The sequence below is a fragment of the Ornithorhynchus anatinus genome, chromosome 20 (assembly GCF_004115215.2).
Source record: "Ornithorhynchus anatinus isolate Pmale09 chromosome 20, mOrnAna1.pri.v4, whole genome shotgun sequence".
Classification (NCBI taxonomy): domain Eukaryota; kingdom Metazoa; phylum Chordata; class Mammalia; order Monotremata; family Ornithorhynchidae; genus Ornithorhynchus; species Ornithorhynchus anatinus.
In genome coordinates this window covers 21,179,176-21,190,459 of record NC_041747.1, presented here as the reverse complement: position 1 = coordinate 21,190,459, position 11,284 = coordinate 21,179,176, and the positions used below count along the sequence as shown (strand labels likewise).

The 11,284-nt window shown below is 42.2% G+C and overlaps 1 protein-coding gene across 1 annotated transcript; it reads right to left on the bottom strand.

The window, feature by feature from the left end:
* Positions 1-1,465: 1,465 nt before the first annotated feature.
* Positions 1,466-10,499, bottom strand: LOC100077197 (stromelysin-1-like). The gene is made up of 10 exons (XM_001508926.5): positions 10,296-10,499; positions 9,120-9,361; positions 8,878-9,026; positions 8,019-8,144; positions 7,241-7,402; positions 6,749-6,881; positions 5,150-5,283; positions 3,820-3,979; positions 2,993-3,096; positions 1,466-1,892 (listed from the first exon to the last, which is right to left on the bottom strand). Exons 1-10 carry the CDS (start codon positions 10,413-10,415, stop codon positions 1,792-1,794), a joined length of 1,431 nt encoding a protein of 476 aa, XP_001508976.1. The 5' UTR covers positions 10,416-10,499; the 3' UTR covers positions 1,466-1,791.
* Positions 10,500-11,284: the final 785 nt, after the last annotated feature.

The following is an 11,284-nucleotide window of genomic DNA, read 5'->3' as shown; positions in this document are numbered from 1 at the left end:
TAATAATAATAATGTTGGTATTTGTTAAGCACTTACTATGTGCCACGCACTGTTCTAAGCGCTGGGGTAGATACAAGGTAATCAGGTTGTCCCAGAGGGGCTCGCGGTCTTCATCCCCATTTTACAGATGTGGCAACTGAGGCACAGAGAAGTTAAGTGACTTCCTCAAGGTCACACAGCTAACAAGTGGCAGAGCAGGATGCTGTCAGTGGCTAGTTGTGAATTTGGAACTGTGGTTTCTTTTGTTTTTCCCATTAAGCACTGATTTTAGATCGAATTCTCGGGCTGAGCTCTACTCCTCTTACTCTTTTTCTATTTAAGAGGTGGACTCAGCCAATGTACGCTCCTGAGCTACCCAGTGTCTCTCTCTGTGGTTCATTTGTACTTCCCAAGCGCTTAGTACAGTGCTCTGCACACAGTAAGCACTCAATAAATGCAATCGAATGAATGAATGAATGAAAGGCCCCTTGTCAGTAGAACCCAAGGTTGTAAGGCAACTCCATGTGGATAAGGGATGAGATGTTTGTGCCACAACAATCACCTTTAAAGCACTCCATCCCTTTGCCCCCTTCTATCTCACCTTGTTGCTCTTTCACCACAACCCAGCCCGCACATTTCACTCCTCTTGCGCCAACCTACTCCCTCTACCTCCATCTCACCTATCCCTCCACCGACCGCTCACCCACATCCTGCCTCTGGCCCGGAACGTCCTCCCTCTTGATATCCGATAGACAATGACTCTCCCTTCTTTCAAAGCCTTATTGAAGGCACGTCTCCTCCAAGAGGCCTTCCCTGATTAAGACCTCTTTTCCTTTTCCCCTGCTCTCTTCTTCATCATCACCCTGACTCTATTCATCCCTACACCGGCCCCACAGCACTCATGTACATAGCCATAATTTATTTATTTATATTCTTGTCTGTCTCCCCCTCTAGATAGTTAGTACAAAGCTCCGTATACAAGGCATGCTACCGGTAGCTAGTTTCCTCAGCTCGTTAAGTACTTGGATTCTTATTAAAGGAGCCACTGCTATTCATTCATTCGTTCATTAAATCGTATTTATTGAGCGCCTACGGTATGCAGAGCACTGTCTCTACTAAGCACTTGGAAAAGGTGTATATCCCCTTGATTCTATTTATCGTGATAGTGTTGTCTTGTTTTTGTTTCGTTCTGTTTTGCTCTGCAAAGTCCTTTACAAGGTCCTCTAGATTTAAAGTCTCCAGTCCTATTAGACTGTGACACCGTCATTGGGTAGGGATTGTCTCTGTTGCCAAATTGTACATTCCAAGCGCTTAGTACAGTGCTCTGCACATAATAAGCACTCAATAAATACTATTGAATGAATAAAGACAAGGATGATATCTACTAACTGTTGTTCTCTCCCAAGAGCTTAGTAAATTCTCAGCACAGAGGAAGCACTCCACTAACACTACAGATTGATTGGCAAAGTAAATATTAAAAAACAACTACTGTATGAAATGTTTTATTTTTCAAGATAAGTAAAAATATCATAAGTATATAAGAATAAATTACATAATTTAACAATTCCTTTTTAAATATAATTGAAATTCGAAGTCTTTTTCTGACCTTCAAAAATTAAAAAAAAACACAAAACTTAAATGGTACAGACAACTTTGGTATAAAAAATATTCAAAAAAAGAAATTCATGGTGCAAATAGTCAGATGCCTACTCAGACAGCAGTCAGTTAGATTAGGCTCTGACCTGCACCATTGTAGATGCTATTTCCCTTCTTTATATGTGAGGTATAACGCCATTTTCACGATGAAGGTTTCTAACAGTCAAACCAGCTGTTACTATTCATTATCTGGGTAACGCGTTTGGAAGAAGGTTCGTACTGAAGCTGTTGTGATCCTTGGAAAAAGTAGAAGTTTCCTAAAAAACAAGCAAAAACGTGCACAGATTATATTCTCCCCCACTTTACCTCACACACCCATCCACAAAATGAGGGCAGGAAACCTAATTGTGGCTGACTGCATGTAACTTTCTTTCTCTCTGCTGGGAGAATACACACAAAGTAGGATTTATGGGTGCTACAATCTGATGTTTGCAGTTTGGATGCGGTTTGGGTGTGTCTGAAGAGGGAAAGACTTTCTTTGTATGCTGCTATGCCGAGGATGCTTCTGTTGCTTTCCATGCAATACTCCTAGGCTAGTTAATGATAATAATAATAATAATAATAATAATAGTAATTTGGGCATTTGTAAAGCCAGACACTGTTGAAACAAGCTAATCAGATAGGACCCAATCCCTGTCCCACGTGAGACTCACCATCTTTATCCCCATTTTACAGATGAGATAACGGAAGCACAGAGAAGTTAAGCGACTTGCCCAAGGTCACACAGCAGATGTGTGGCAGAGCCGGGATTAGAACCCACATCATCCGACTCCCAGGACTGAGCTCCTTCCACTAGACCATGCTGCCTCCAAGTAAGACGCAGGGAGGAGGGGCCAAGAAAAGTCTTTGTTTCCCACTATACAGTTTAGGAGGTTGAAGTGTGGCATCTTCTCAAACCAGAAATGTAAAATCCTGTTTGGTTTGATTTGCCTCTGTGTTTTTTAGAGCTCACGTACAGTTTTTCCAAGGAGCTGGTCAGAGCTTCCACACTTCCTCTCAGTTCTCTCCCGGTATTCGGGGAAGGTTTAGATAGAATAACTGTTTTCCAGAATCAGGTTTTAAGATGGGAAAACAGGGACAGTGGAAAGATAAGAGCTTGCCCAAAGTCACCAGATCCAACGCTGACAAGGTCCTCTAGATTTAAAGTTCCTAGTCTACCAGCTCTGTCAAACAGTACCCTCCCAAGAATTTAATACAGTGCTCTGCACCCATTAAGTGCTCAGTAAGTATTATGGATTGATTGATAGATATCCGATCTGACCCCAGGAGGCAACTACTTATGATGTCCTAATGCTCTTCTGTTCTGAATTAAGGTAAACGCCTGGCTCTTCACTGGAGTCAGTTTAGGGGGACTCACTTTTGTGGTAGAAGACAGCATCGATTTTCGACTCGATTCCAGGAAAATCAGAGCTGATCTTCCTGGGGTAACCGGGGTCCATAGCCTGCTTGTGTTCGTCGTACCTGAGGGAAAAATGAGGAAGAATTTTGTCAGCGTGTGTGCCTCGAAGACACTTTCCCTGATTCTCTCTTAAGGTATTTTCCCACGTGAACTGGGATAGCTGCAGTACTCCTCTGTCTCAATGGCCCCTTGAGCCATATTAAGGAGGTCACAGTTCTCCTGGGAGCAGGAAGAAATGACCAGGGAATCGCCTAACTAGGGAGTCAGAGAACAGAGACGTTCAGGTTGTCATGAGCAGGGAACACGTCTACCTCCTCTGTTAGATTGTACTCACCCAAGAGCTTAGTGCAGTGCTCCGCACGCAGTAAGTGCTCCACAAATATCACTGATCAACTCTAAAACGTGGCTCAGCGTGGCTCAGTGGAAAGAGCCCGGGCTTTGGAGCCAGAGGTCATGGGTTTGAATCTCGGCTCCTCCACTTGTCAGCTATGTGACTGTGGGCAAGTCACTTCACTTCTCTGTGCCTCAGTTACCTCATCTGTAAAATGGGGATGAAGACTGTGAGCCCCACATGGGACAACCTGATTCCTTTGTGAATACCCTAGCACTTAGAACAGTGCTCTGCACATAGTAAGCGCTTAACAAATACCAACATTATTAAAATCTCCCATCAATTTCTATTTCCTGTTTGCTTCCCGTGGGTTATCTTTGCTCGCATTCCTACTCCTTCCCCTCTCCCCTCAACATCTCTTTCAAGGGCCCAGCTACAGAGCACTGACTCTCACCTCCAGTACAGGTAATCTACAAAAAAGTAAGTTTGGCCTGAGTTCCTGTCATGGACGGCTGCATCGATCTTTCTCACGCTGCTTGGGAAGCCCAGCGCTTGGATGTTCTTGGGGTAGCGAGGTAGCAGGTCGTAGCCGTTGATCGCCCAGTATTGGTTACCTGTGGAGGAAGAAACAGTATTGTCCAGCTTTCCAGCTTTTGTTTGGGCAGGTTGATCTTTTAGAGATTGATTATTGCAGCCTGGATGTCTTCAAAATTCCTTAGACTGCTTGCCACAAAGTAAGCACTTAAATACTATACTTATTATAATTGTTATTGCTCTGCGGATGTTAGATCAAGGCCTTTCCAAGGTCTTTTTATCCATTCTCTATAAGTCTGTAAATCGAGAAATGTATATTATTTTAATGCCTATCTCCCCCATTGGATTGACCGTGAACCAGTCACTGGGCAGGGATTGTCTCTATCTGTTGCTGAATTGTACGTTCCAAGCACTTAGTAAAGTGCTCTGCACATAGTAAGCGCTCAACAAATACTATTGAATGAATGAAACTTTTTGAAGGTAGCGATCATGTCTACTGAGTGCTCTGCACTCAATTCTCACCCTCAAAGCCTTATTAAAATCATATCTCCTCCAAGAGGCCTTCCTGTTTAAGTTCTCATTTCCCCTACTCCCTCTCCCTCCTGTGTCATGTACGCATTTGGATCTATACCTTTTGGGATCTTGATATTCACCTCACCCTCAGGTCCATTGCACTTATGTATGTAGTCATAATATGTTTTAATGTCTTCCTTCCCTCTAGACTGCAAGCTCCTTGAAGGCGGGGAATGTGTCTACCAACTCTGTTTGTACTCTACCCTCCCACGCGCTTAGTACTGCGGTCTGCACACAATAAACACTCAATACATATCACTGAATGATTGATTCTCCTGATGCATAATACAGTTACACCAAAGAATTATGGACATGAAAAAAAAATCACAAAAACGCACCCGCTCACTTTTCTTTTCATTTTCTCTCCAAAAAACAAGACCTTCTCCAAGAAAGATTTGATTTGAGATAGTTTGAGAGTGCGAATTTATTATTCTGGCTCAGAGTCAAGTGTGTTCCAAATCAAGCAACCAATAGAATTATTGAATGCTCACTATGTGCAGAGCACCACACTAAGTGCTTGGGAGAGTTCAATACAGCAGAGTTGGTAGACAGGTTCTCTGTCCAAGGAGCTTCGGGGCTAGAGGGAGCCATCTTTATTCACTCCATCACCCTCTTGTCCCTCGGAACAGGTTTGGTAAGAAGGGAAATGGTGAGGCAGGAGAGCGCTATGAGCTTACCTTTAAAGAACAGCACTTGATCCTTAGACCCATCTTCATAAGCAGCGTCGATGCCAGTTGGGAGAAATGGCCAGAATGAGGAAATCAGATTAACATCGACTTCTGTGAGCTGTGGATGTTTACGCCAGAAATGGCTGTTGGAAAGACAATTAACGTAAAGAAAAGAATTACTATTCCCTCTCTTCAGAGGGTTAGGGAAACCCATGAATGGTTTACTCAGGGGGACTGTAGAATCTCTTTCACTAGCAACCTTTAATGAGAGAGGTACAATCAGAGAAAACTGGAAGTCGGTTGCTGAAGGCAGACCTGCCTGGCACACTGCCATCAAGAAGGGAACACGGACCCAGGAGTCAGAAAATCAAGGGTTCTAATCCCGGCTCTACCACTTGTCTGCTGTGTGGCCTTGGGCAAGTCACTTCACTTCTCTGTGCCTCAGTTATGTCACCTGTAAAATGGGGATTAAGACTCTGAGCCCCATGTAGGACAGGGATTCTGTCCAATCTGACTTACTTATATCCACTCCAGCGCTTAGTACAGTGCCTGGCACATAGTAAACACTTTATGAATACCACAATTATTATTATTATTGGAGTGACTCTCTGAGCCAAAGCCTCACAAGAGAGACAAGAAGGCTAAAGAGAAAAATACCACCAAGCACTGCAAACATTAAGTATATCAATAAAACAAGGACTAACTTTTTGAGTGCCCAGTGTGGCTGGGACTTAATTCTGCATTGGCATTTAGCAACATACACTCATAGGTGAAGTTCACCATCAGGGGTTCTTATAAATATGGTCTATTCGTATGTCAACCGAACAGTGGTATTTACTGAGCGCTTACTGTGTTGGATTGTATAACACAATTGCACTGTGTTGTACTGTACAACTCTTCAGTATTATACTCTCTCAAACACTCAGTACAGTACTCTGCACACAGTAAATGCTCAATAAATACCACTGATGAGAAGCTTATATACGCACAAATTTAGATAATCAAAATTATCCTGAGATAGAGGAAAGGTTGTTCAGTCTCTCTGGTTTAAGATGTTAAACTCACTGTGGGAAGGGATGTGACTGATGACTGCGATATTGCTTAACGCTTACTATGTGTCAAGCACTGTTCTAAGCCCTGGGTGAGGAACAAGATAAGCAGGTCAGGTGTAGTCCCTGTCCCCCACATAGGGTTCATAAACTAAGTAGGAAGGAGAACAGGTACTGAATCCACATGTTACAGAGGTAACTGAGGCACAGAGAAGTTGAATGACTTGACTAAGGTAACACAGCAGACAAGGTGTGCGGATTAGTGAGCTCCTCTGACTCCCAGGTCCACGCTCTATCACTAGGCCATGCTGCTTTTCTACCAGTTCTGTTGTATTGTACTCTCCCAAGAACTTAGAACAGTGCTCTGCACACATTAAGCACTCAATAAATACCATTTATTGATATCTCCAAATTGGGAAATTTTCTTTCACCTACCCACTGAAGGGGCATATCTCCCCACTTGATCCACAAAAATGGATGAAAATGGGTCCCTTAGGGTTTCTTCACCAAACCAGTGTGGCCCTGGATTTGTTGAATTTAGTTTCATTCAGCCATTTACCTGTCTTTAAAGAAAAACATTTCTCCTCTGATGGTAGTGATGGCATCAAATATGAGGTTAGGACTGCAAGGAGCGGGAACCCCCGAGGTTTTTGGTGTCATTGCGGTTGACTTGGGAGATATCAGGGGGCGTCCTAAGAAAGAGATAGCAAGAAATAGATGGGACTAAGAATTCCTGGAAAAGAAAATGCATGAATATGTTCGGTTCTTTATATATTATTAACAACTTTCCCATTTAATATTTTGAGATCTACAACATGATATTTCAGGAAAGCAAATTTTATCAGGTATAAGTTCCCCATCTAGACTGTAAATACCTCGTGGGGACAAATCATGTCTACCAACTGTAGGATATTGTATTTGCCCAGATGCTAATTACAGTGCTCTGCACATAGTTAGCACTTAATAAAAGCCATCGATTCAATAATTGATGGTATACTAATGAGGCAGATGTTATTTTTGAGAAAGGAAGAGAGGAAGCATTTCTTCTTACCATAGAGCATCTGGATACCATTAATGTCATCTTGATGAAGCTGGAATGTGTTGGGATCACTATCAGAATAGTGTGGGAACATTAGGGACTGAGGTACATTGGAATGAAGAAGACCCAGTGAATGGCCAAACTCGTGGGCAGCAACGATGAATAAGTTGTATCCTAATAAGAAAATTGGACAAGAATAAAACCTTTTAGAACCCTAAAACAGGAAAATAGCTGGTACGTCAATGTGAATGTGAGTTGCCAAAACAGGGAAAGATTGCGGCCGATCAGAGGATCCATTTCATTTTTTCATCTCGGACAGATGAAAATGCTCACCCTCAGGGTATTCTTCCTCAAGCACACATCGCCTCATAACTATTTCATTTTGTTCCATCTTCAGTGGAAATGACCTGGGTTTAATGGAATCTTTGAAGAAAATTTAGAGAAGCGGCATGGCCTAGTGGATAGAACACAGGCTTGGGAGTCACAAGGACCTGAGTTTTAATCCCGGCTCTGCCTCTGTGTGACCTTGGGCAAGTCACTTAACTTCAAACATCGGACATGAGCACCAAAGGGACAACCCTTTGTGTGTACTTTATAGTCGCATTTGTGGAACTCAACACTGGCCTTCTCAGCCACATATAAATACCCTGAGATGAATTTCTCCATCAGGGCCATCTTCTTCTAATATATATGCCAGCTAGATAGATAGGTAGATAGATTCAATATGGATATATCTTCCTATCTAGAGGTAGATAGACGGATAGACATAATGAAGTAATCTTTAACCTACTTCTTGAGTCCTTGGACCAGGTTTCATCTTCGTCAAAGTGAGCGTCTCCCCCGATTCCTATTCCAGGATAGTAGGCATGGGCTAGGGTGCCCTCAGGGCCATCAAAAGGATAAAAGTCACCGTGGGCTTGGCAAAAAGAAAAGAAAATGAACCATTTCAGTCATCTTCAATGAAGCGCAGGAAAAAAGCCCATATTTTTCCCTTCAAAAGTTCCGGGCACTGACTTTCCCCAGCATCATTCTGGAAACTTTTTCCCGATCTGTTTATTCATTAATTAATTCATTCATTCAATCATATTTATTGAGTGCTTACTGTGTGCAGAGCACTGTGCTAAGCGCTTGAGAAGTACAAATCAGCAACAAATAGAGGCAATCCCTGCCCACAATGGGCTCTTATAGCATCCGTCTCCCCAGTGGGAAGGAGTAAAAGTAGCCAGAGGTATAAAGCCTCCACAGAATGTGAGCCAGGCTGTAGTGGCTGCTTCAGCCAACACTGTGGTTGCTGGTAGGATTTTTGGACTCCAGGCACATAGTAAAAGCTTAACAAATACCACAGTTATGGAATTCTGATCCACAAGGCACCTGGAATTATGTTCCTTTAGCCAGAGTGCTCTATGCCCTTTTCTTTAGATTGCACAGTTGTCTTTGTGTTTATGTTGTTTAGCTAGTGTTTATTAGGGTTTCATCTCTCCTTATGTATCTGTTGCCATTCCCTTCTCCCCACCTCACATTCTTTGACTGTAAACCCAGATTGTGAGAGACTGTGTCTAATTTCCATGTACGTCTTCTTTCCGAGCACCTAATTCAGAGCTCTGCATAGAGTGAGCGTTTAATAAATACAATTACCACCGATAGGTTACCTCCAGATGCAAAAGATATCATTATATCGGCTTGGCCCTCGTTGATCTTTTTGAATGTCAGCGGTGTCACTTCACTCCACACTTGGAAGGCTTTCTGAATGCAGAATTCTACATCGGCTTGAGACAAGTCTGGAGTGTAATTCTCAATTCTACAGTGTGAGAGAAGAGAAGACAGTGAACCCAATTGCTTACTATTGTAGAGTCAGTTGAACCCGCTGTTGATTCAGCTGGAAAAATGTTACCTGTAGGTGAGATCATGTTTATTCCATTTTGGACTCCCAGGGAAAACAGAATATTTTCCAACATCAGGAACTCCACATCTGGGTTTGTGCATCATTTCCAGAGTGTCAGAGTCCACTTGGCCGGTCACCTTTAACCCTAGAAACTTCTGCATTTCTTGAATTTTCTGCACCAGAGGGCTCCTGCTCCTCCTTTCTACAGGGATCGGATCACTCGAAAGGCCGTAATATTTTTTCAGATAGTCCTATTGAAAACAATAAATTGCACCATAGGTATTAGCTTCCATGTCTCAAAGTCATGATAATTATGGTGTTTGTTAAGCGCTTACTTTGTGCCGGACACTGTACTGACACAAGCAAATCATGTTGGACACAGTCCTTGTCCCAAATGAGGCTCACAGTTTCAACTCTCATTTTACAGATGAGGGTACTGAGGTCCAGAGAAGTGAAGCGACTTGCCCAATGTCACAAAGCAGACAGGTGGCGGAGTCGGGTTTAGAACCTTCTGACTCAGTGATATTCACTGAGAGCTTACCGTGAGCACTCTCCCAAGCACTTAGTGCAGTTCCCTGCCCAAAGTAAGATTTTGAGAAATTCTACATTGATTTATCAGTTGACTTTGTTCTCATTCCCATTCAATGCTCTGATGCCTTCTCTTTGCCATTAAAGTAACCAGCAGATGAGAGGCAAACAACTAATTTTCTTGTTATAATATCGTCCTGATTTTAATAATATAAAAGATTCCTTTTACTGCAACTCAAACTTGAATAGAAATAGAAAATTTCAGAACAAACACATCTGGAGAGACACATTAACATCTCCAGGTCCAGGTATAACTTTAAAATTAATGAATCACATTTCTCTGAGTGGGTCTGAGATGGTATATAGCAAATCCATGTACATATCCTGTATCCAAAGGAGCAAATAAGCCAAATCCTCTCCTCCAGAACCCATCTTAATTCTACGCAACTGTGAAAACTATGCTCCTATTTTCTGTGTAAGACTGATGGACAGAAGTTCTCAAGTAGAAATTTAAAACGTCTTATGTAGCCCAGATGGTCTATGAGTTTGCCTTGTCCATTTCAAAAGAATAAAAATTTATTACCAAAAGAATAGACAGACACAAACCCACACAAACACACCCAGAAATTGCTTTGGGTTAATATAAAAAAAAATCACCTGCACAAATGTGGTTTCATCTTCTCCTTTGAAAGTATTTTCTAGAGGCAGAGGCACAGCGTTCGAGATTGTTAGCTGCAATGCCAACATCAGAAGAACTCTCTTCATTCTCATGTTCATGCTGGCACGTTAGGTCAACGAAAACCTCACTTGCTGCTCTACCAACTTGCCAAAGTTCCCTCCTTATATAACACTGGTGCTCTGTGAAATCACATCCAGGGTGACTCACTGCTTATAACCCTTCTGATTTATCTAAAAAGCATGTAAACACATGCATAACCGTGCCTGAAGAAAAGACAAAATAATCCACATGTCACTGGTGTGGCCACAACAGGGGGTTTTGAGGAAATTCTATGTAGAATTCTTATTTAAATTATATACCATCTTAATTTGGGAAGATGTCCTTAGATTTCCTATTTTAATATGTTTCTAATGGGAAATGAATAGTTAGATTCTATTTTGGCTCATTTTCAATATTGAACACCATTTACCGTCCATCCTGTTTTCATTCATTTATCAGTTCCTGAATGAACAAACAGGAAGATGGTATACAGTTATGATGAGGCAATCCTTCACGTCGCCTGGATTGAACTCGACATCTTAAAAGCAAACCATGACCAGTATGAGGACTCGTTACCCGAAAAGGTGCTGGATAGAAGCAGAAGGGAACGCAGAAACAAATGTCAGAAATAATTAAATGATTGGAAAATCAAACTCATGCTGAAAATTTCAAGCAATCGGGTAATTTAGCCCGAGGGGGAGGGCTGCTCTCTTAAGTAGTCTTCCCATAACAAGAGGGCTGATATTTGGAGGCCGCTCATTCCCTCCCATAAGATTAGAAGAGGAAGGGGATTTAATTCCCCCAGGAAGGAGAGAGTGAAGACAAGAGAACATAAGGATCTTGAAATACTAGAAAGAGTAGTTGAGGTCCTGTCCTGGTGGACAGAGTTCGCGTTGGGAATCGGAAGACCCGAATTCTAACATTGCCT

Bases quoted from the DNA above. Each gene is read 5' to 3' on its own strand.
- LOC100077197 (XM_001508926.5), bottom strand. From the start codon at position 10,415: ATGAACATGAGAATGAAGAGAGTTCTTCTGATGTTGGCATTGCAGCTA. The intron at 3,097-3,819 runs GTGAGAGTCAGT...TTTTTCCCTCAG, and splicing joins GTAGATTACCTGTACTGGAG to GTACGACGAACACAAGCAGG. The intron at 1,893-2,992 runs GTGAGTCCCCCT...CTTGTTTTTTAG, and splicing joins TGCTGTCTTCTACCACAAAA to GAAACTTCTACTTTTTCCAA.